Source organism: Schistocerca cancellata, chromosome 2 (genome assembly GCF_023864275.1).
Source record: "Schistocerca cancellata isolate TAMUIC-IGC-003103 chromosome 2, iqSchCanc2.1, whole genome shotgun sequence".
NCBI lineage: Eukaryota > Metazoa > Arthropoda > Insecta > Orthoptera > Acrididae > Schistocerca > Schistocerca cancellata.
The window spans coordinates 548763631-548786591 of record NC_064627.1 but is presented as its reverse complement, the minus strand read 5'-3'; the positions used below and the strand labels follow the sequence as shown (position 1 = coordinate 548786591).

General features: G+C 41.4%; 1 protein-coding gene across 1 annotated transcript in view; it reads right to left on the bottom strand.

The window, feature by feature from the left end:
* Positions 1–22961, bottom strand: part of LOC126162131 (glutamate receptor ionotropic, kainate 2-like) — a 224684-nt gene that overhangs the window by 73518 nt on the left and 128205 nt on the right. The window contains exons 10-11 of the mRNA XM_049918425.1: positions 18686–18895; positions 9606–9690 (exon numbers count right to left, since the gene is read on the bottom strand). Coding sequence (XP_049774382.1) covers positions 9606–9690; positions 18686–18895 — 295 coding nt within the window. The remainder of the gene's footprint in view (positions 1–9605; positions 9691–18685; positions 18896–22961) is intronic.

The window sequence follows — 22961 nt, the reverse complement described above, 5'->3', positions numbered from 1 at the left end:
CAAGTCTCGATCCAGAACACAGTTTTAATCTGCCAGAAAGCTTCATATCAGTGTGCACTCAGCTGCAGAGTTCTTTTTTTTTTTAATATTATGGGATATAACTGCTAAGGTCATCAGTCCCTAAGCTTACACACTACTTAACCTAAATTATCCTAAGGACAAACATACACACTCATGCCCGAGGGAGGACTCGAACCTCCGCCGGGACCAGCCGCACAGTCCATGACTGCAGCGCCTGAGACCGCTCGGCTAATCCCACGCGGCGGTTGCAGAGTGTAAAATTTCATTTTGGAAACTTATGTTTGGTTTGTTCTTTCTTAATTTGCCCTGTTATTTTATTGCGCATTTTGTGCATTATTTGTGTGTTATACGTATTCTCTCTGGCTATCTCATATGTTGTCTTTAGTTCCTGCGTATAGATGAGTTTGGCCAGTGGAATTAAGTCTGTGAACTTCCATCTGAAACTTCAGTGTTTGTGTGTCATTGGGTGACTGGATTGGTTGTGAATTATTGTACCTGTGACTGTACGATTACTGAATATTCCACAGTTATGTTTTTTGTTGATTCTATGTATGGTGACTTCTTGCAAATTAAGTTCCATATCTACTTCTGTCTCAATGGTGGATTTTATTCTAGGGTGTACTGTGTTTATGTTGCAGTGTAGTTGTTTTATCTGGGTGTCTTTTTCATCTACCAAATAAATGACGTTGTCCTCATGAAGGTATCAATATATAATCTTTTGTTATTTTGCATGTATGATTTTACTGAATATTAAGTTTCCAAAGTAGTTCAGAAATATGTCTCCAAGTCGACCACTAGTGTGTGAGGCCACTGTTAGGCCTTCTTTTTGTAAATAGAAGTCTTTGTTGAAAGTTCAGTAGTTCTGTTCTGCTATAATATTTAGAAAGGCTCCAACTCCATTTGTGTGTCCATTTATTGTGTTCCCCTGTTTCTCCAATGTTCTTTAATAGTGCTGATTGTTTCTCCCTCTGGACATTTGTGTACATGGATGTGATGTCCAAAGATATGAAGTTTGCTGTTGGTGGTATATTTACGACGTTTACCTTTTCTGTCAGTTCTTTGGTATGAAACTTCCTGGCAGATTAAAACTGTGTGCCCGACCGAGACTCGAACTCGGGACCTTTGCCTTTCGCGGGCGAGTGCTCCACCTTCTCAGCTACCGAAGCAGGACTCACGCCGGGTCCTCACAGCTTTACTTCTGTCAGTATCTCGTCTCCTACCTTCCAAACTTTACAGAAGCTCTCCTGCGAACCTTGCAGAACGAGCACTCCTGAAAGAAAGGATACTGCGGAGACATGGCTTAGCCACAGCCTGGGGGATGTTTCCTGAATGAGATTTTCACTCTGCAGCGGAGTGTGCACTGATATGAAATTTCCTGGCACATTAAAACTGTGTGCCTGACCGAGACCCGAACTCAGGACCTTTGCCTTTCGCGGGCAAGTGCTCTACAATCTCTTTTTTTTTTTTTTTTAATCTCATTTTGTTCGATTTTGTTCGTTGCATCTGCTCGGGGCGGACGACGTAAGACATCCGTTTAAGTTTGTTGTTGATCGATTAACTCAGTTTTTTTATTACAGAGGGAGCTAACCCTCTGACCGAACACGCTGGGCTACCATGCCGGCAAAAAATGGTTCAAATGGCTCTGAGCACTATGGGACTTAACATCTATGGTCATCAGTCCCCTAGAACTTAGAACTACTTAAACCTAACTAACCTAAGGACATCACACGACACCCAGTCATCACGAGGCAGAGAAAATCCCTGACCCCGCCGGGAATCGAACCCGGGGCGTGGAAAGCGACAACACTACCGCACGACCACGAGCTGCGAACAACCATCTGAGCTACCGAAGCACGACTCACGCCCGGTCCTCACGCCTCGTTCGGGCGCACAGTTTTAATCTGCCAGGAAGTTTCATATCAGCCCACACTCCGCTACATAGTGAAAATCTCATTCTGGAAACATCTCCCAGGCTGTGGCTAAGCCATGTCTCGGCAGTATCCTTTCTTTCAGGAGTGCTAGTTCTGCAAGGTACGCAGCAGAGCTTCTGCAAAGTTTGGAAGGTAGGAGACGAGATACTGGCAGAAGTAAAGGTGTGAGGACCGGACGTGAGTCGTGCTTCGGTAGCTCAGATGGTAGAGCACTTGCCCGCGAAAGGCAAAGGTCCCGAGTTCGAGTCTCGGTCGGGCACACAGTTTTAATCTGCCAGGAAGTTTCATATCAGCGCACACTCCGCTGCAGAGTGAAAATCTCATTCTGGAGTTCTTTGGTTCACTAATCGTGAAACTGTGCAGTTTTTGTAGTAATGTATGTGTGTCTAGCTAGGTGTTAGGACGGTGCAACTTGAGATTAATTGTTGGTCTAATTGGACAGCTGTGTTTGCATATCTTTTGTGGAGTATTTAGTTTGGTGATGGTTCTTTCACGGTTTTCAGAAGTTTCCCAATGTTCGGTGGTTCCTCATTTTGGGATCACTGATTAATTTAATTAGTAGTTATCAAGTTCTCCCACAATACAATATTTTTCACCAAACATTCAAAATTAATGCCGTACTAAACATAAACAAACCAATGAAGAACTGAGTGTTAAAAATAACACAGGACCACTTTATGAGTATGGCGACATAAATATTTTGCTTATATCCAATTTTTTTTTTAAATTTGTGAAGGCTGGTTACAATTAAATATAAAAAATATGGAAAGCAGTGTATTCAATAGCAACAGAAAATGTAAACCCACCATAAATGCACAACTGGACGAAAAATGTAAGTATAGCGACATATATAACCATACTCAGGAAAAAGTGCTTAAAAATAAGCAAATTTCTTCACAACTACTTTGCAGGTGACGTACTGTCAAATATAAAAAGGCAAAAAAAAACAATCTGGCTCAAAAATGAAAAAACAGCCATGAACTTTGCTTGATATTTTACAGCATCAAATGGAGACCCACTGAAGATGACACACTTTTGTCTAAACATTTTTGGGTAAATGAAACACAAATATGTGTTTTGTGTAAGGTAGAGTTTAAAACCCCAAATTTTATTTGCAGTGGCAGAGAGAACCTCAGCAAGAGCTTCCAACCTATGCATGTCGATTTGCACAAAGTTTTTCGGTCATGATGCTAACAAATTGTCCATGCAGCGACTTGTATTTTATGATGGAATGTGTAATATACAAGAAAGAACCAAAGTACTATATACACTTTTGACAACTAGTGATTGTTTGTTCGTCTCAGTTTAGTGTAAGTTTGTTGATCATCTGAGACCCTAAATGTGTTTGTGAATTTATTACAGTTCATAAATAAAAATATAAACGTAATTTCCGGTTTTGCTTCTCACTTCTTTTATAAATGGAGCCTGTATTTTATAGTTTACAGCTAAAGATATAATCTCACATTATTTAAATTAGATTGTGTTGTCGTTGTTGTTGTTGTGGTCTTCAGTTTCAATATTGATGTAACTCACGACATTAATTTGTCTCGTGCAGGCCTCTCCATCTGTACAATTTTTACCGCCCACACATCCCTCTATTATCAAGCTTGATGCCGAGAATGTGTTCCATCAGCCAATCGATTCTGTTAGTCAAGCAGTGTTATTTTTTATCTCCTCATTTTGATTAGGTATCTCTTCATTAGTTATTCGATGACTCACCTAATCAACAGCATTATCCTTAACACCACATTTCAAAAGCTTCTATTTTTCCCTGTAATGCGCACTCCAGATAAATACCTCCAGAAAATACTTTCTAACATGTAAAATTATATTAGACATTAACAAATTTCTTTTTTCCAGAAACACTGGTATTGCTGTTTCCTGTCTGGATTTCACAACTTCTCTACTTCGGCCGTCGTTATTTTGCTGCCCAAACTTACGTTTAGTGAAAAAAATACGAGCTTACGGAATATCGGACCAGGTTTGTGATTGGATTCAGGATTTCCTAGAAGAAAGAACACAACATGTCATTCTTAACGGTTCAAAATCTGCAGATGTAGAGGTAATTTCTGGAGTACCGCAAGGAAGCGTGATAGGACCTTTATTGTTTACAATATACATAAATGACTTAGTTGACAACATCGGTAGCTCCGTGAGGCTATTTGCAGATGACACGGTTGTCTACAAGAAAGTAGCAACCTCAGAAGACTCGTACGTACTCCAGGAAGACCTGCAGAGGATTAATGCATGGTGCGACAGCTGGCAGCTTTCCCTAAACGTAGATAAATGTAATATAATGCGCATACATAGGGGCAGAAATCCATTCCAGTACGATTATGCCATAGGTGGTAAATCATTGGAAGCGGTAACGACCGTAAAATACTTAGGAGTTACTATCCGGAGCGATCTGAAGTGGAATGATCACATAAAACAAATAGTGGGAAAAGCAGGCGCCAGGTTGAGATTCATAGGAAGAATTCTAAGAAAATGTGACTCATCGACGAAAGAAGTAGCTTACAAAACGCTTGTTCGTCCGATTCTTGAGTATTGCTCATCAGTATGGGACCCTTACCAGGTTGGATTAATAGAAGAGATAGACATGATCCAGCGAAAAGCAGCGCGATTCGTCATGGGGACATTTAGTCAGCGCGAGAGCGTTACGGAGATGCTGAACAAGCTCCAGAGGCGGACACTTAAAGAAAGGCGTTACGCAATACGGAGAGGTTTATTATCGAAATTACGAGAGAGCACATTCCGGGAAGAGATGGGCAACATATTACTACCGCCCACATATATCTCGCGTAATGATCACAACGAAAAGATCCGAGAAATTAGAGCAAATACGGAGACTTACAAGCAGTCGTTCTTCCCACGCACAATTCGTGAATGGAACAGGGAAGCGAGGATCAGATAGTGGTACAATAAGTACCCTCCGCCACACACCGTAAGGTGGCTCGCGGAGTATAGATGTAGATGTAGATGTAGATGCAAAAATTACCTATTACCTTTAGTCTCTCATTTACTAATATATCTCTCCCAGCATCACTTGATCCAATTCTGTTACATTCCATTATCCTTGTTTAACTCTTGTTAGTGTTCGTCTTGTAACGCCTTTCATCTACATCTATATCTATACTCCGCAAGACAGCTTATGATTTGTGGCAGAGGGTACTTAGCGCACAAGTGTCACTTCACTCTTTGCCTATTTCAGCCACAAATGGTTTATGGGAAGAATGATTGCTGGTAAGGTTCCATGTGGGCTCGAGTCCCTCTAATTTTATCTTTATCGTCTTTTCGCTAGATATACGTAGAAGGAAACAGTATATTGGTTGACTCTTCTATGAATGTATGCACGCAATGATGCAGAAAGCTTCTCTTGCAACGCTTGCCAATGGAGTTGGCTGAGAATCTCTATGACCCTTTCGTGCTTACTAAATGAATCTGTAACGAAACGTGCTCATCTTGGATCTTCCCTATTTCCTCTAGCATTCCTATCTGGCGCGGATCCCAGATACACGAGCAATATTCAAGTATTGGTCGCACAAGAATTTTTGAGCTCCTTCATTTGTTGACAGACTACATTCCCTGAGGGTTCTCCCAATAAATCTCACTCTAGCATTTTCCTTACCTGCCATTAATTTTGTGCGGTCGTCCCACTTTAAATCACTCCATACGCATACTCCTAGACATTTTATGGAAGTTACTGCTTCCAGTGATAGTTCTGCAACCGTGTAATCATACAATAATGACACTATTAATTCTGTTCAACTGGTCTTCCATCCCTTTGCCATCTATGACAAATTTACAATGTTCCGGAAAACTGAAAGTTTTTTCTACTTCGCCCTAAACTTTGTTCTCCTTCCAAATTTATCCTTATTTTCCTTTAGCGTTTGCTATTATTAATGGTATGTGTCTAGCAATTATGTTTCTACTTTTCAGTAAGTTATATATCAAGTAGCTTCAACCTTGTCACATATCTCCACAGTTTTGAATCTGGTTGTTTTGTTTAAAATCATTGAAATAGAAAGTTTTCCTTCACCGACATTTTCCTGCCGATATTGGTGGTTGAAGGACGGAGGAGTGTAGGATATGGTGAAGTAGTTTACCGCTCACCACATTTGTCTAGTATGCAACACTCCAGAAACATTGATGCCCCACAGTGCTCTTCATCGTTTCATATGTAAGCTAGTTATGAAGGACTTGGAGAGCTTTTAACAGTATGTAGTGCCTTGCTAAATAAGTCAGTAATAGGCGACTCTGAACACGGAAGTGGACTCTGAGCTACAGCATACTGGATCTGCCACGCAAGGAGATCATAGAAGACAGAGACTCGAAGGAGTTCTGGGAAAGATCATCGTCTACCATCAAATTGGAGACATTTGCGAGAGAGCATAACTGTTGTCGATGCAGGCCAGTGCACAGTCTCAGGAATTCCGCTGATTCTAGGAACACGTTACTTTCCTCCAGCTCTCTGGTTTCTTAGAAAAGACAAAGTTACCATATCCAGTCACTGTTGCTCTTGGTATTAGGCTGAGAGCTCCGATCAGTTTCAGTTTCTACAGTATTCTCCACACAATTACCCACTCACATTCTGTTCATAATAACTGCAACGGAGCCAATCCAGTCCTTCAAAACCACGAAAGTCACGCATTTTCCATCTTTCCAGCTCTCAGGTTACATCACAAAATTAAGTTTGTTATACAAGAGAGTTTTCACAGGAAGTACTCAGCCTAGAATATCAACGCGAAGAAAATGCTGGAGAGAGTCTCACCAATGATACGCACCCGCTCAGTGTTCTGTTGGCTTAGTCGCCAAATATATGTGGCAGTAATAATGTAAGGAAGGTGTACTGCGGCCTGAATAACTTGTGTGAAGGACGTTTATCGATAATCGACAGGAAACATTCTACATTCGTACCTACATCTACACTCAGCAAGCCACATGACGATGTATGATGAATGGTATCTCTGTTATCGTTATCACTTACTTCTTCCTCTGTTCAATTCATGAATGGTGCATGGGTAGAATGATTGTCTTAAACTTCTGCATGGAGAAGAATAATTGCCTGTAAACTTCTACATGAGATTTAATTTACCCGATTTTCTGCTGTTGTCACTTAGTGAGACACGTGTGAGACGAAGCAATATGTTGCCCCACTCATCTTCGACTTTGTAATGTCAGAATATCAACAGTAGGCCATAGTGGGGCTTGTTGCAACAAGACGTAAATTGTTTCATGAAAATTATAAATTAATCACTGGTAGCAATGCACTGTCCTTCAAGCAAATGGTAGGACAGATTGTACAGTTCTCTTGCCAATGGCTGGAGGGTAGGCTATCAATGTTACAGAGAGGAAACGTTGTTTCTCTGTCTTTTACCATTTTTTCTTCTCTTAGTTTTCCTTTAATGGCAACAGAGCCTTTCTGTGCATTACTACAAATGCTGTATCATCTGAAAGTCTGACCATCAGGGGAGTGATGAAATGTTTAAAATTTCTCTACAATCGAAAATTTATGCTTATCTGACCCAAATATGAAACGCAAATACGTAAGGCACATTGTTACAATTTCGTTGGGCTAGCTGTTATTGTGTTACAATCTGCTCCATATCATGTACAGTTTACTATTATGCAATTTTCTTGAGAAGGCAACATGAGAAATTACATAAAGAACGCAATGCCAGTAGAAACAAATAGTGAATAAGACTTTTCTGTAATATTCATCCCATTTTACGTGCAAGGTCAAAATAGCAATAAATAACAGAAAACTATAAGACTTTTGATCAATGCTTAATAGGATACTCTATGTGCAACAACTTTTCCCTTTGTGAGATCAATTGTTGCAATGTGGATGACAGGAAATAATATTGAGTCAGTGCTGACAGCACAGCATAAGGAAAAAATATATGCAGAGTCAGACCTAATGGTGCTACATTATAAGGTATTTCACATTAAAATAGCTCTAAAACTTTTTTGTACAAAAATGATTGAAAACTTATAACAACTAGCCCTGGTTTCCCCTATCTTCTCTGTGATGCACAATGCCTCTCTTGTAGTGACACAGACTGATAGATAATACTCAAGAATTTGTTGAGCAAGTGTTTTGCAAGCCACTTCCTCCATAGACAGAATAGATTTCCTTAAAATTCTTCCAATGAAGCTCACCCTGGGATTTGCTTTTCCTGTAGTTAACTTTACGTGATCATTCCATTTTAGGTCGCTCCAGATGGTTACTCCTAGGTATTTACGGTTCTTATGGTTTCCAGTGATCTTTCACCTGTAATGTAATCCAACAGTGATGGAACCCTTCACCCATTTACGTGCACTACGTTACATTTCTTTAACATTCAAGGTCAACTGTCAGTCCCTTCACCAGTCACTGATGCTCCTTAGGCTACATTTCGCTACTCTCTTCTGGCGCTACCACCTTCCCGTAGGGAACAACATCTGCAAAAAGACTTGTGGAACTCCTGAGGCAATCCACTTGGTCACTTACATATATCGTAAACAGTAATGGCCTGTAATACTCCATTGTATTACTACTGAAGTTACCTATAAAACTGTTGAGTTCATCTAATTAAGAATGACGGATTTATTTCTGCGTCATAGAAAGTCCTGAATCCAATCACAATTCTGGTCCAATACTCGGTGAGTTCGTGCTTTATTCACGAAAGAACAGTGCAGAACATTGTGGAAGTTATGGCAACAGTTACTTTTACCTTCAATGAATGCAAGTACAAATTAGATGAGTTCGTGGTACTCTTTGACTTCAATACAAATTTGATAATGGAAACAGAAGAGGATTTGTTTAAAAAATAGGTTTGTAGTTACCGGAAGAAACAAATTACTTCTGTTAGACCTCTCAACCTCCAACTGCCAGGACAAGAGAATCATCCTCATACAAAATTACAGTAGTTGGAGAGCCATAGATTATTATGCTTGTCAAAAGTTTTATCTTAAACAAGGGAATTTTGAGGGAACCGCTCTATGGGCAACTGGAGGCAGTATCCGATAACACTGGTTTCAAAAAGGTATCTGTAATCATAGCTCCAGAAAAAGGACTAGCAGCTGTGTGGAAAGCCAGCCATACAAGAGTCGCTGACGCAAGGGAGAAACCACTATTCGTTTTGGGAACAGACGTTCAACAGCAACACTGTTTCGAATACATTATTTACCCTTCCTTCGTTGCTACTACAGGGTTGCAGCGCCACATTCAGGCACTCATTTTTGCCATCAGCAAAGCCACAAAGCTGGGCTCTCGCTTCGCCACTGCTCATAGCTTCCAACAACACATATAGTCCATAGTTACGCCCTGCTTCATGATGCAGGGATTGTTTGGGGTAAGATAATGGCTGCACTTAAAAGTCCGGAGCTTGCAGAAGCTTCACTCAACCGCAGTTAGCAGTGTCGTCTCGTGTACCTGTCCAAAGGGTATTATACTTCAAGGAATGCTATAGGCATGACAAGATTTACCGATATTGTCTGTTACATTTTTGAAATGTTATTAGTATTACTTCTAACATTATTTACAATAATACAATACTAAAATGGAAACGCATTGCTCCATGAATAAAACATGTGCAATGTCAGTAGAGAATTGCATATTCAAAAATTTTACTGTGAATAATCTGTCAGAAAATTATAGTAATGACTTACCGAGATTCATAAATGGCATAGTAAAGTCGACTGCAGACTGTCTTTCTTCCGTTATGGTCAAGTCACATATAGCTAGGTCAGCCCTCTGAAACAATGCAAAAACAAGCAGTACTGATAGATAAGGCAATTATCGTCCTGCTCAGTTTTCTGGATATAATTGTATGGAATTTAGGGGAATATTAGATGTTTGCGACAGCTGTCGAATTGTCTTAATTATTTTATCCCATCAAGGATGTCTGAGTATCTCAATAAGGTTATCTTAGCGTTATTTTTCAGTTTGATTCTGTTACTGTTGCTCACAATTCCCTAGAGCCTCAAAAAAGTTAATTGTATTCAAGGATTTAAGGCACTCGGGGGTGCATTTGTGTGGCGCTACGGTCTGATGGACAGGTCGCTCCAAGCTGTCTGGCAAGTCCATCCGTGTGTGAGTGAGTGTGGTTGTGTGTGTGTGTGTGTGTGTGTGTGTGAGATGGTGAGCGAGCAGTCCAGTCCACTGTTCTGCTTCCGTCGGTTGTAACTGTAAACCCACTAACACTTTTCTGCTTGTACATTCAAGTAGCACAATGTCTGGCAAGAAGGCAGAAGAAGACTGAAAGTTGCCTGTCAAATACGCAAATTCCAATTTCTCATGTTGTTCACGACCGTGATGTCGCGAGCAGACTGTAGCCATGGATCGATATCTGTGGTGTATCATCTCCAGTCGCAGCTGCAATGGCTCGTCTTCATTGCGATCTGCAATTCTCCGTGTACGAGCAGTAAAAGGCAAGGTAATATTTGCTACAATCCGTCGCTTGGCAACGATACCGATGCAAGGTTTTCACGTCTGTTCTGAGCCACTGTGAGAAGTGTGGTCGAAATCACAATTTCGATTATTGTGGATCGGAATCTGTTTTTCCATACGTTTCTTTTGTCTGATAATTGAACTAGACAATATGCATTCTTCTTTCATAAAATGCTTCGTTCCAGTTTTGTGTGTTCTGTTAATATTCTGTGAACAAAATCTTTGTAGAAAGGTAGAAAAGTGACTGGCGAGAAATGACATAGAGTTTCACGGCGTTCAGTTTTGGTCCACTCCAATTCCTTATAGATGTGAACGACCTCCCACTTAACATTCAACAACTAGAATTGGTACTTCTTGCTAATGATAATACTAGTATTACAATAAATCCCATTAGGAGAACGCAACAGTAGTTAATGACGTTTTACGCAGAGCTATAAGTGGTTATCCACAAACGGACTATCCCTAAATTTTAATAAAACACACTGCATTCACTTCTGTACAACAAATAGAGTCATACCAACAACTGATGTAGCACACTGACAGGATTCAGTAAATAGGGTAGAATGCTCTGAATTTTTGGGTGTTGAACTGGAAGTAGCGTATTACTGAGCTTCTAAAAAAGTAAGTTCAGCCACTTTTGATCTTCCCTTAATTGCTAGTCTTGGAAACAATGTTCACTCCCATCAACAAGTGGAGTTTCAGTTTTGTTGTCGATGTGTGTCATCTTACGCTGAATGGATGATAGCAAGACAAGAGTTCAGCAAAATGTTTAGTCAATGAGTCCAGTCTTGCTCATTCGTGCTCGTCTAACTTGTGACATCCGGCAAACAAATTACATGTGGAAAATTATTAATTTACGGCTCCACTTGAACTTCGCATGTATGCAAGTGCTGCTTTACGTAATTTTTTTGGATAAATACATTTGAATGGCACAAAAAAGAGCATTTGAATCATTTTGTGCACTGTGTAAAACACATTGAAATACTGGAATTTAGACCTTATACGTAAGTTTTAGTAGAATATCATGCAAAAAAGATTGCTCGGATACTCCTGAGCATTTTGTAAGTGCTTTGTACGAACACAAGTGCTGTTTTATATAATTATGATTGAAATGGAGCAAACAATTCAGAGCTTTCGGGTGATTATGAACACTCTGTAAAGTACTTTAAAATACTGCCTCATTTTAATACTACGCTGAGACTGGCTGGAAAAGGGGAAGAGAGGGGGAGGGGAGGGACAAATGGGCAGGGCTCCATGAAATCATAGATAGCTGGATGTGGCTCATGAAGTCAAGTTAATGACCCGGATCACATGATGTAAACAAAGTGGATCAGAACTTACTACGTAAACAAAGTGACAAGAATCTTCATAGCAATACTACCGCCGATCCTAATGTGTCTGTCAGTCATGTTTCGTGGTGTCGTTTGTGTTTCAAACCATGGAGGATTCATTCCCTGGAAGCCCTTTATGGTGGTGACAAATAAAAACCTGCAGAGTTTTGTGGAACACTGTTGTAGCCACAGACTCTTCGATGCTTCACTTGTTTTGTGACGTTTTCCGACTTAATTAATATGACTTGCTCTTTTTGCAGAAAAGATGCATACAGGAGCGACCACAAAAGAGGAATGACCACATAAAACGAAAAGTAGGAAAAGTAGAAGCCCGATTGAGATTCGTAATAAGAATCTTAAGAAACTGTAATTGATCCACAAAAGAAGTGGCTTATGAAAGTATTGTTTGACCAATTATGGAGTATTGCTCATCAGCCTGGAACCCTTGCCAGTTTGGCATAATAGAAGAGAGGGACAAGTTCCACAGAAGAGTCGCGTGTTTCGTATCGGGATCGTTTAATTGGCGTGAGAGCGTTAAGGAGATGCACGGCAACTCCAGCAGTAGACGCCACAAGAGATGCGTTTTGCATCACGATTGAATTTCCAAGAGATTATGTTCCTCGAAGAGGCGGCCGATATATTGCGTCCTCCCACATATGTCTCGCGAAACAACCACAACGAGAAACTGCGGGAAATTAGAGCTAATTGACTGATTTATCAACTACCTTTCTTCCCACTGACCGTTCGCTTCTGTAACATGGAAGGCGGGGATCAGTTTTTCTTTTCTTTTCTTTTTCTCTTTTTTGAGCCATCAGTAGTCTGCTGACTGGTTTGATGCGGCTCGCCACGAATTCCTCTTCTGTGCCAATCTCTTCATCACAGAGTAGAACTTGCAACTTACTTCCTCAATTATTTGCTGGATGTACTCCAACCCCTGTCTTCCTCTACAGTTTTTGGCCTCTATAGGTCCCTCTTGTACCATGGAAGTCATTCCTTTATGTGTTAACAGATGTCCTATCATCTACATTTACATCTACATCCATACTCCGCAAGCCACCTGACGGTGTGTGGCGGAGGGTACGTTGAGTACCTCTATCGCTTCTCCCTTCTATTCCAGTCTCGTATTGTTCGTGGAAAGAAAGATTGTCGGTATGCCTCTGTGTGGGCTCTAATCTCTCTGATTTTATCTTCATCGTCTCTTCGCGAGATATACATAGGAGGGAGCAATATGCTGCTTGACTCCTCGGTGAAGGTATGTTCTCGAAATTTCAACAAAAGCCCGTACCGAGCTACTGAGCGTCTCTCTTGCAGAGTCTTGCACTGGAGTTTATCTATCATCTCCACAATGCTTTCGCGATTACTAAATGATCCTGTAACGAAGTGCGCTGCTCTCCGTTGGATTTTCTCTATCTCTTCTATCAACCCTATCTGGTACGGATCCCACAATGGTGAGAAGTGTTCAAGTAGTGGGCGAACAAGTGTACTGTAACCTACTTCCTTTGTTTTCGGATTGCATTTCCTTGGATTCTTCCAATGAATCTCAGTCTGGCATCTGCTTTACCGACGATCAACTTTATATGATAATTCCATTTTAAATCACTCCTAATGCCTACTCCCAGATAATTTATGGAAATAACTGCTTCCAGTTGCTGACCTGCTATATTGTAGCTAAATGATAAAGGATCTTTCTTTCTATATATTCGCAGCACATTACACTTGTCTACATTGAGATTCAGTTGCCATTCCCTGCACCATGCGTCAATTCCCTGCAGATCCTCTTCCATTTCAGTACAATTTTCCATTGTTACAACCTCTCGATATACTACAGCATCATCCGCAAGAAGCCTCAGTGAACTTCCGATGTTATTCACAAGGTCATTTATGTATATCGTGAATAGCAACGGTCCTACGACATTCCCCTGTGGCACACCTGAAATAACTGTTACTTCGGAAGACTTCTCTCCATTGAGAATGACATGCTGCCTTCTGTTATCTAGGAACTCTTCAATCCAATCACACAGAACACATTTGGTCTGATAGTCCATATGCTCTTACTTTGTTCATTAAACGACTGTGGGGAACTGTATCGAACGCCTTGCGGAAGTCAAGAAACACGGCATCTACCTGGGAACCCGTGTCTATGGCCCTCTGAGTCTCGTGGACGAACAGCCCGATCTGGGTTTCACACGATCTTCTTTTTCGAAACTCATGCTGATTCCTACAGAGTAGATTTCTAGTCTCCAGAAAAGTCATTATACTCGAACATAATACGTGTTCCAAAATTCTACAACTGATCGACGTTAGAGATATAGGTCTATAGTTCTGCACATCTGTTCGACGTCCCTTCTTCAAAACGGGTATGACCTGCGCCCTTTTCCAATCCTTTGGAACGCTACGCTCTTCTAGAGACCTACGGTACACCGCTGCAAGAAGGGGGCAAGTTCCTTCGCGTACTCTGTGTAAAATGAAACGGGTATCCCATCATGTCCAGCGGCCTTTCCTCTTTTGAGCGATTTTAACTGTTTTTCTTTCGCTCTGTCATCTATTCAATCCCTTCTCCTCGTCAGTGTTTTCCACATAGTCCTTTCCTCTCCGGTTCTGTGCAGAAAGTCATTCCTTACCTTATCAGTCCATCTAATCTTCAACACTCGTCTGTAGCACCACATCTCAAATGCTTCGATTCTCTCTGTTTCGGTTTCCCCCACAGTCCATGTCTCACTACTATACAATGCTGTGCTCCAAACGTATATTCTCAGAAACTTCTTCCTCAAGGCCTATGTTACACACTAGTAGAATTCTCTTGGTCAGGAAAGCCCTTTTTTCCAATGCTACTCTGATGCTCTCCTTGCCCAGTCCATCATCGGTTATTTTGCTGCCTAGGTAGCAGAATCCCTTAACTTCTTCTACTCCGTAACCATCAATCCTGATGTTAAGTTTCTCGCTGTTCACTTTTCTATTACTTCTCATTACTTTCGTCTTTCTTCGATTATTCTCAATCTGTAATCTGTACTCATTAGACTGTTCGTTCCATTCTGCAGATCATGTACTTCTTCTTCGTTTTCACAAAGGATAGCAATGTTATAAGCGAATCGTATCATTGATATTCTTTCACCTTGAATTTTATTGTCACTGCTAAACCTTTCTTTTATTTCCATCATTGCGTCTTCGTTGTACAGGTAGAACAGTAGGGGAGAAAGACTACGTTCCTGTCTTACCCCCTTTTTAATACGAGCACTTCGTTCTTAGTCGTCCAGTAGTATTATTCCCTCCTGACTCTTGTACGTATTGTATATTACCCTTCTCTCCCTATAGCTTACCCCTATTTTTCCCAGAATTTTGAACATCTTGCACCATTTTACATTGTCGAACGCTTTTTCCTGATCGACATATCCTATGAACGAGTCGTGATTTGCCTTTAGTCTTGCTTCCATTATCAACCGCAATATTAGAATTGCCTCTCTGGTGCCTTTACCTTTGCTGCAGCCAAACTGATTGTCGTCTAATACAACCTCAGTTTCCTTTTCCATTCTTCGGTATATTATTCTAGTCAGTGACTTGAATGCATGAGCTGTTAAGCTAATTGTACGATACACTTGTCGTCCCCTGCAGCTATCGGGCTTCTGTGGACGATATTTTTCCGAAAGTCAAATGGTTTGTCGCCAGACTCATACGTTCTACGCAGCAACGTGAACAGTCGTTTTGTTGCCACTTCCCCAGTGATTTGAAATTCTGATAGAATGTTATCTATCCTTTATGCCTTATTTGACCTTAAGTCCTCCAAACCTCTTTTAAATTCTGATTCTAATACTGGCTCCCCTATCTCCCCTAAATTGATCAGTTGCTGGCACAAAATGCTGTCCGCCAAACACTGACTGGCGAATTGCGGAGTATAGATGTAGATGGGGAGTTATGTGTATGTTGGAGATGTAGATTTTTCAAGAATTCCTAGAAAATGCCGAAATTTTCATTTCCAACAGGACCGAGCTCAACCTCAGTGGCACCTGCATTTAAGGTCAATTCTTATCACTGAAATGCGTCAGTGATGGATCGATTGCAAGGAGTGTACGGATCTCGCACTGCACCATGGGCCTCCGAGGTCACCTGATCTCATTTGTTTTTCTTTTGTAGGGGCTTGTGAAAGACTCCGCCTAAGTGCCTCATTTACAAGTAAGTTTGGGTGTAGCATGGCGGAGCAGCTGCAGTAAATGCAGTAATTCAGGACATGCCTATAAAAGTATGGAACTTATTTGACTATTCTGTGGAGTTTTGTATTACTCCCGATGGAGGGCACATTAGATATTTTTGAAGGCTAAATGAAACCTTTAATCCTAAACGTAAGTGTAAAAAGTCCCTCAATAATGTATGTGCATGTATGTAAAAGATGTACTTTTCTATAATCTGATGATTCTTTTGAAAATAAAAACTTTGCATTCGTATTTGAAAGTTAAAATTTACTCCAAGTTTCTGGGATGAGCTATTTAGGTGACAGTCCTACGACATTGGTTGAAATTCTTTGAGACACCCTGCATGAGTTTACAAATGTGATATAAGGCACTTGACTATGGTATTACATTAAATTTTCGACACCCAGAGCTTTGCTAATATCAAAGCCGTAAGTCAGTCGCAACCCTGAGGTAAAAGCTTCATGCTTGTTTAATATACGCAGTGTAAGGTATTCGAAATACTCAGAAAAATAGGTATATGATATATGGAAAGGTGGGACTTATGCGATAGATACAAGAAGCAGAAGGCAACACTAAGAATAGAAAATAAGGGAGGAGTATGAGACTGAAGAAAGGTGTAAGGCAGAGTCTTTCTCTTCTACTGTCCAATCTGTACATCGAAGGAGCAATCAAGGATATGAAAGAAAGGTTACCAAGTGGGGTTAAAACTCAGGAGGAAAGGATATGATTCGTTGACGTCATTACTATCGTCTATAAAAAAAGGACTCGTTTAATGGAATGAGCAGTCTAATAAGCACACCATATAGATTAACAGCAAACCAAATATAGACGAAAGTATTGATGAGATCAGCAACTAACTTAACAAAAATAACGGGGACTATGTTGTCGTTGTAGAGAAATACTGCACGACTGAAGCAAAATAACGCTTGAGGGTCGAAGTAAAGATGACGTAATAAATAGACGAACTCAGCTAAGGAAGAATTGCTCGCCAAAAGAAGTCTGCTGGAATGAAATCAACCGCTCAACTACACTACTGTCCATTAAACTCGCTACACCAAGAAGAACTGCAGATGATAAACGGGTACTCATTGGACAAATATATTCTACAAGAACTGACATGTGATTGCATTATCATGCAATTTGGGTGCATAGATCCTGAGAAACCAGTACCCAGAACAACCATCTCTGGCCGTAATAACGGCCTTGATACGCCTGGGCATTGAGTCAAACAGAGCTTGGATGGCGGGTACAGGTACAGATGCCCATTCAGCTTCAACACGATACCATAGTGCTGCAAGAGTAGTGACCGGCGTATTGTGACGAGCCAGTTGCTCGGATACCATTGACCAGAAGTTTCCAATTGGTGAGAGATCTGGAGAATGTGCTGTCCAGGGCAGCAGTCGAACATTTTCTGTATCCAGAAAGGCCTGTACTGGACCTGCAACATGCGGTCGTGCATTATCCTGCTGAAATGTAGGGTTTCGCAGGGATCGAATGAAGAGTAGAGCCACGGGTCGTAACACATCTGAAATGTAACGTCCACTGTTCAAAGTGCCGTCACTGCGAACAAGAGGTGACCGAGACGAGTAACAAGAGGTGACCGAGACGTGTAACTAATGGCACCCCATACCATCACGCCGGGTGATACGCCAGAATGGCGATGACGAATACACGCTTTCAGTGTGCGTTCAGCGCGATGTCGCCAAACATGGATGCGACCATCATGATGCTGTAAACAGAACCTGGATTCATCCGAAAAAATGACGTTTTGCCATTCGTGCACCCAGGTACGTCGTTGAGTACACCATCGCAGGCGCTCCTGTCTGTGATGCAGCGTCACGGGTAACCGCAGCCACGGTCTCCGAGCTCATAGTCCATGCTCCTGCAAACGTCGTCGAACTGTTCGTGCAGATGGTTGTTGTCTTGCAAACGTCCCCATCTGTTGACTCAGGGATCGAGACGTGGCTGCACGGTCCGTTACAGTCATGCTGATAAGATGCCTGTCATCTCGACTGCTGGTGATGCGAGGCCATTTGGATCCAGCACGGCGTTCCGTATTATCCTCCTGAACCCACCGATTCCATATTCTGCTAACAGTCATTGGATCTCGACCATCGATAGCAGCAATGTCGCGTTACGATAAACCGCAATCGCGATAGGCTACAATCCGACCTTTATCAAAGTCGGACACGTGATGGTACGCATTTCTCCTCCTTAGACGAGGGATCACGACAACGTTTCACCAGGGAACGCCGGTCAGCTGCTGTTTGTGTATGAGAAATCGGCTGGAAACTTTCTTCATGTCAGCACGTTGTAGGTGTCGCCACCGACGCCAACCTTGTGTGAATGCTCTGAAAAGCTAATCATTTGCATATCACAGCATCTTCTTCCCGTTGGTTACATTTCCCGTCTGTAGAACGTCATCTTCGTGGTGTAACAGTTTTAATGGCCAATAGTGTACAAAGGCGGACGTTGTATGCGTTGAACTGTGCGGTAACTGTAGCTGAAGAGAATGCAAGCGTTTAATGAGGCGATACAGAGAAATGTAGATTCGTATCCGAAAATGGGAAGCTCAGCTACGGAAGCGGGTTCGAAGGCACAATTATGCAACTGGTTATTCGTACAAACGATCTCCAAACTATAAGATTTTTGTTTTAACGCTACTGATCAGCAACGTTCGCTCTTTTCTTATTTGCTGAACTGGAGACTGACTATGTCTCCTAAGAGTTCACGTGCAGAAGTGGATCAGCACTAGCGTAGCAGGGCAGAGGAGGTGGGACTTACCCCGTTGATGAGTTCTCCGACGAGGCCGTTCCAGGTGCCCTTCCTCTTGTCGTACGTTCCGTATTCGCCGTCTGGCGCCAGCTTGAATTCAAACGTGAAGTTGAGCAGCTCGGCGATGTTGGCGATGAGGTCCATGGAGTAGCCCTCGTAACGGTCGTTGCCGACTCGTGGAGGTGTAGTGGGCGCCTTCATACGCAAGTATGGTGCATCCTGCCAAGTAAACGACGGAACACGATTCAGGCTGAGACTGCAGGAACTGCCTCGTACCTGCTGTCAGTGAAATCTCCTTAGGGCAACCATCGGTAAACTCATTAGCGGGTGGACCAGCAGTGCAACGACTGAAATTTGTTTTGAGAATCAAATTTTTTAAACTTATACTACATAAGCAGGTACATTGTTATTAACTTAATTAGTGTACTCCCAAGCTGGCCTTTGAAAAACGCCCCCTGTCTGATCGAGGTATGTTCAGTGAAGTCGACCCCTTCCAACTCTCCCATTCGCACTCGTATACTTGTTTCGTTTATCTCCTTTCGTTCATCTTCTCTGTATGTCTGAACCATCTCAAAATACTTTTCTCAGTATTCGATACTAGAGTCACTTCCACTCGACAGTGTCTCCTAAAATTAACTTAATAAACTTCACTTGCAATTTTTAGTCTCAGTTAAAGTATAGGTACGTTGAATAAAATTTAATATCATACTTAATAATGACGTTGGTCATTGATTAAATTAAGTAGTAAGGTATCCATAGAATTAAGTCATTACAATTATTAACGAACAGCAATGTGATCAATGGCCTGGTAACTAAATCAAATGGTTCAAATGGCTCTGAGCACTATGGGACTCAACATCTTAGGTCATAAGTCCCCTAGAACTTAGAACTACTTAAACCTAACTAACCTAAGGACATCACACACACCCATGCCCGAGGCAGGATTCGAACCTGCGACCGTAGCAGTCCCGCGGTTCCGGACTGCAGCGCCAGAGCCGCTAGACCACCGCGGCCGGCGCCTGGTAACTCCTTGGGAATTTTAGGTAGGTCAAGTTTGTACATTATTTTCAATTTTAGGCACGATTCCAGGGTCTCATCAATAAGTTTACTCTTCATCAGGTCCATGTGTCAAAAAGATTGGTGGAATAAATACGAAGGCCCAAATAAGGAGAGGACAGGGAATGCTAGTTTTCTGAACTCATTACATGAGATAGAAATACTACTGCAAGTGTTAAAAATCGACATAATTATCTTCCTTCAATAGGTCTTTCAAAGCCGACCACTAGTTCTGAGAACAAAGTTCACATTTATTTTTTTGGTTCAAATGGCTCTAAGCTCTATGGGACTTAACATATAAGGTTATCAGTCCCCTAGAGTTAGAACTACGTAAACCTAACTAACCTAAGGACATCACACACATCCATGCCCGAGGCAGGATTCGAACCTGCAACCGTAGTAGCAGCGCTGTTCCGGACTGAAGCGCCTAGAACTGCTCGGCCACAGCGGCCGGCATTTATTTTGTCTCCAATAATTCTACATCAGCACAAAGACTTTCAAATTTCAAGCTTTCCTCTTTCTTTAAACAAATCCAAGAACTATATTTGAAAGTTTCCAGCAACTGTATTAAAGAGAGGAAAACGCAATTCTGTTAGAGCAGCGTTAAGCGATTTTTAACAAATTCTAGCGTCCCTTTGCTGTTTATGAATTCCAAAAACATAGTGAGAAAAGCATCCCTTGCATTAAAAGAGTTATTTTGGAACATTAATTTTTACTATGCCCAACAGGGTTGGAAAGTGAATCAAAGTACCTCTTTCAACATCTTGAGCAAAAGAGACAATTTGTGTCCGGATGAAATCTTCTAACAACGAACAAATTGTTTACTTTCGCCTGGAGTTTACGATTAAGCTGATTTAGATTAGACGTAGCGTTTACTATGAAATAAAATTTTTGTATTCACTGATCGTTCGTTAGTTCTGGAGAGCGAATGCCATTTTCAATGAGAAATGCTTTAACTTGTGTTAATAAGGAAGTGAAATATTTCAAAACATTTCTCTTAACAACCAACGTACCTTCTTATGCAGCAGAAGACCTACCTACCTACCATTTCAACTAAAAATTCTTTAAATTGGCGATGATTAAGATCTTTAGTTATAACTGAATCGACAATTTGAATCAAAAGTTCTATAACTTTGCCAATTTCTTTTGGAAATGTCTGTACCCAAAGCACTTCTTGAGACTGATGCAATAGTACGTACATATTCAGTGATTAATTAAAAAAAAACCGGGACGAACCCATTTCTAAAACCACTCATACTTTTCGCGTCGTCTTTTGAAATTGAGATAATTTTATTGAATGAAATATGATGTTCTGCAGCAGATCCAAGCACCAACAACCGTCCAACAGCTGTCAACGCGCTGGTGGAAGGAATGGAACGCCCTACCGCAAGAACTCCTCGCCAATCTCGTGGCTAGCATGAGAGCTCGTTGCATAGCACGCATCGCTTTCTGTTTTGATCTCACAGCCTATTAAGAACTGTATTCCGCCCGGGGACTGTCATAAATCGCGGTGTCTTCAGTGTAATTATAGCATTTGAAGAAAAGTGTCGTTTCTGTTCGTCTCATCGCGCTTCTCTAATATTCTGTTGGAGTTATTTTTACGTATGGTCCAAGTTTCATAGAGCTACATTTCTTGGCAGTGATACATCTTGCGAAATTTATTTTCTTCCTTAACTTTTGCACACCAGTGAATAAAAGTGCGGGACTACAGAAGAAACTGTCTTAGCGACTCAATAGTTATGGGCAAGAATACAAACTGCAAGCTTCCAAGTTTGCGTGCCTCTTTGCATTAGAAACTCTTGCGAGAGCTAAACTCGTCTCCTTCTGGTCTGAAATTTCTTATATCTGAAAATTCCCCTTCCATTTCATTCCACGTTAAACTGTAGTAATCACCACAATGAGCTGATATTCATGTTGGAATGATACAAATTGTTACCATACCATCTACATCTACGTGATTACTCTGCTGTTCACAATAAAGTGCCTGGCAGAGGGTTCAATGAGCCACCTTCAAGCTGTCTCTCTACCACTCCACTCTCGAATGGCACACGGGAAAATCAAGCACTTAAATTTTTCTGTGCGAGCCCTGATTTCTCTTATTTTATCGTGATGATCGTTTCTCCATATGTAGGTGCGTGCCAACAGAATGTTTTCGCAATCGGAGGATAAAACTGGTGATTGAAATTTTATGAGAAGATCCCGTCGCAACGAGAAACGCCTTTGTTTTAATGATTGCCACTCCAGCTCACGTATCATGTCTGTGACACTATCTCCCCTACTTCGCGATAATGCAAACTTAGCTGCCCTTCTTTGTACTCTTTCGATATCACCCGTCAGTCCCATCTGATGCGGATCCCACACCGCACAGGAATACTTCAGAATAGGGCGGACAAGCGTGGTGTAAGCAGTCTCTTTAGCAGAGCTGTTGCACCTTTGAAGTGTTCTGCCAATGAATCGCACTCTTTGGTTTGCTCTACCCACAATATTATCTATGTGATCGTTCCAATTCAGGTTATTTGTAATTGTAATCTCTAAGTATTTAGTTGAATTTACAGACTTCAGATTTGTGTGACTTATCGCGTAATGGAAATTTAGCTGATTTCTTGTAGTACTCATGTGAATAACTTCACACTTTTCCTTATTCAGGGTCAATTGCCACTTTTCTCACCACACAGATACCTTATCTAAATCATTCTGCAATTTATTTTGGTCATCTGATGACTTTAGAAGACGATAAATGACAGCATCATCTGCAAACATCTACATCTACATGATTACTCTGCAATTCACATTTAAGTGCTTGGCAGAGGGTTCATCGAACCACAATCATACTATCTCTCTACCATTCCACTCCCGAACAGCGCGCGGGAAGAACGAACACCTAAAACTTTCTGTTCGAGCTCTGATTTCTCTTATTTTATTTTGATGATCATTCCTACCTATGTAGGCTGGGCTCAACAAAATATTTTCGCATTCTGAACAGAAAGTTGGTGACTGAAATTTCGTAAATAGATCTCGCCGCGACGAAAAACGTCTTTGTTTTAATGACTTCCATCCCAACTCGCGTATCATATCTGCCACACTCTCTCCCCTATTACGTGATAAGACAAAACGAGCTGCCCTTTTTTGCACCCTTTCGATGTCCTCCGTCAATCCCACCTGGTAAGGATCCCACACCGCGCAACAATATTCTAACAGAGGACGAACGAGTGTAGTGTAAGCTGTCTCT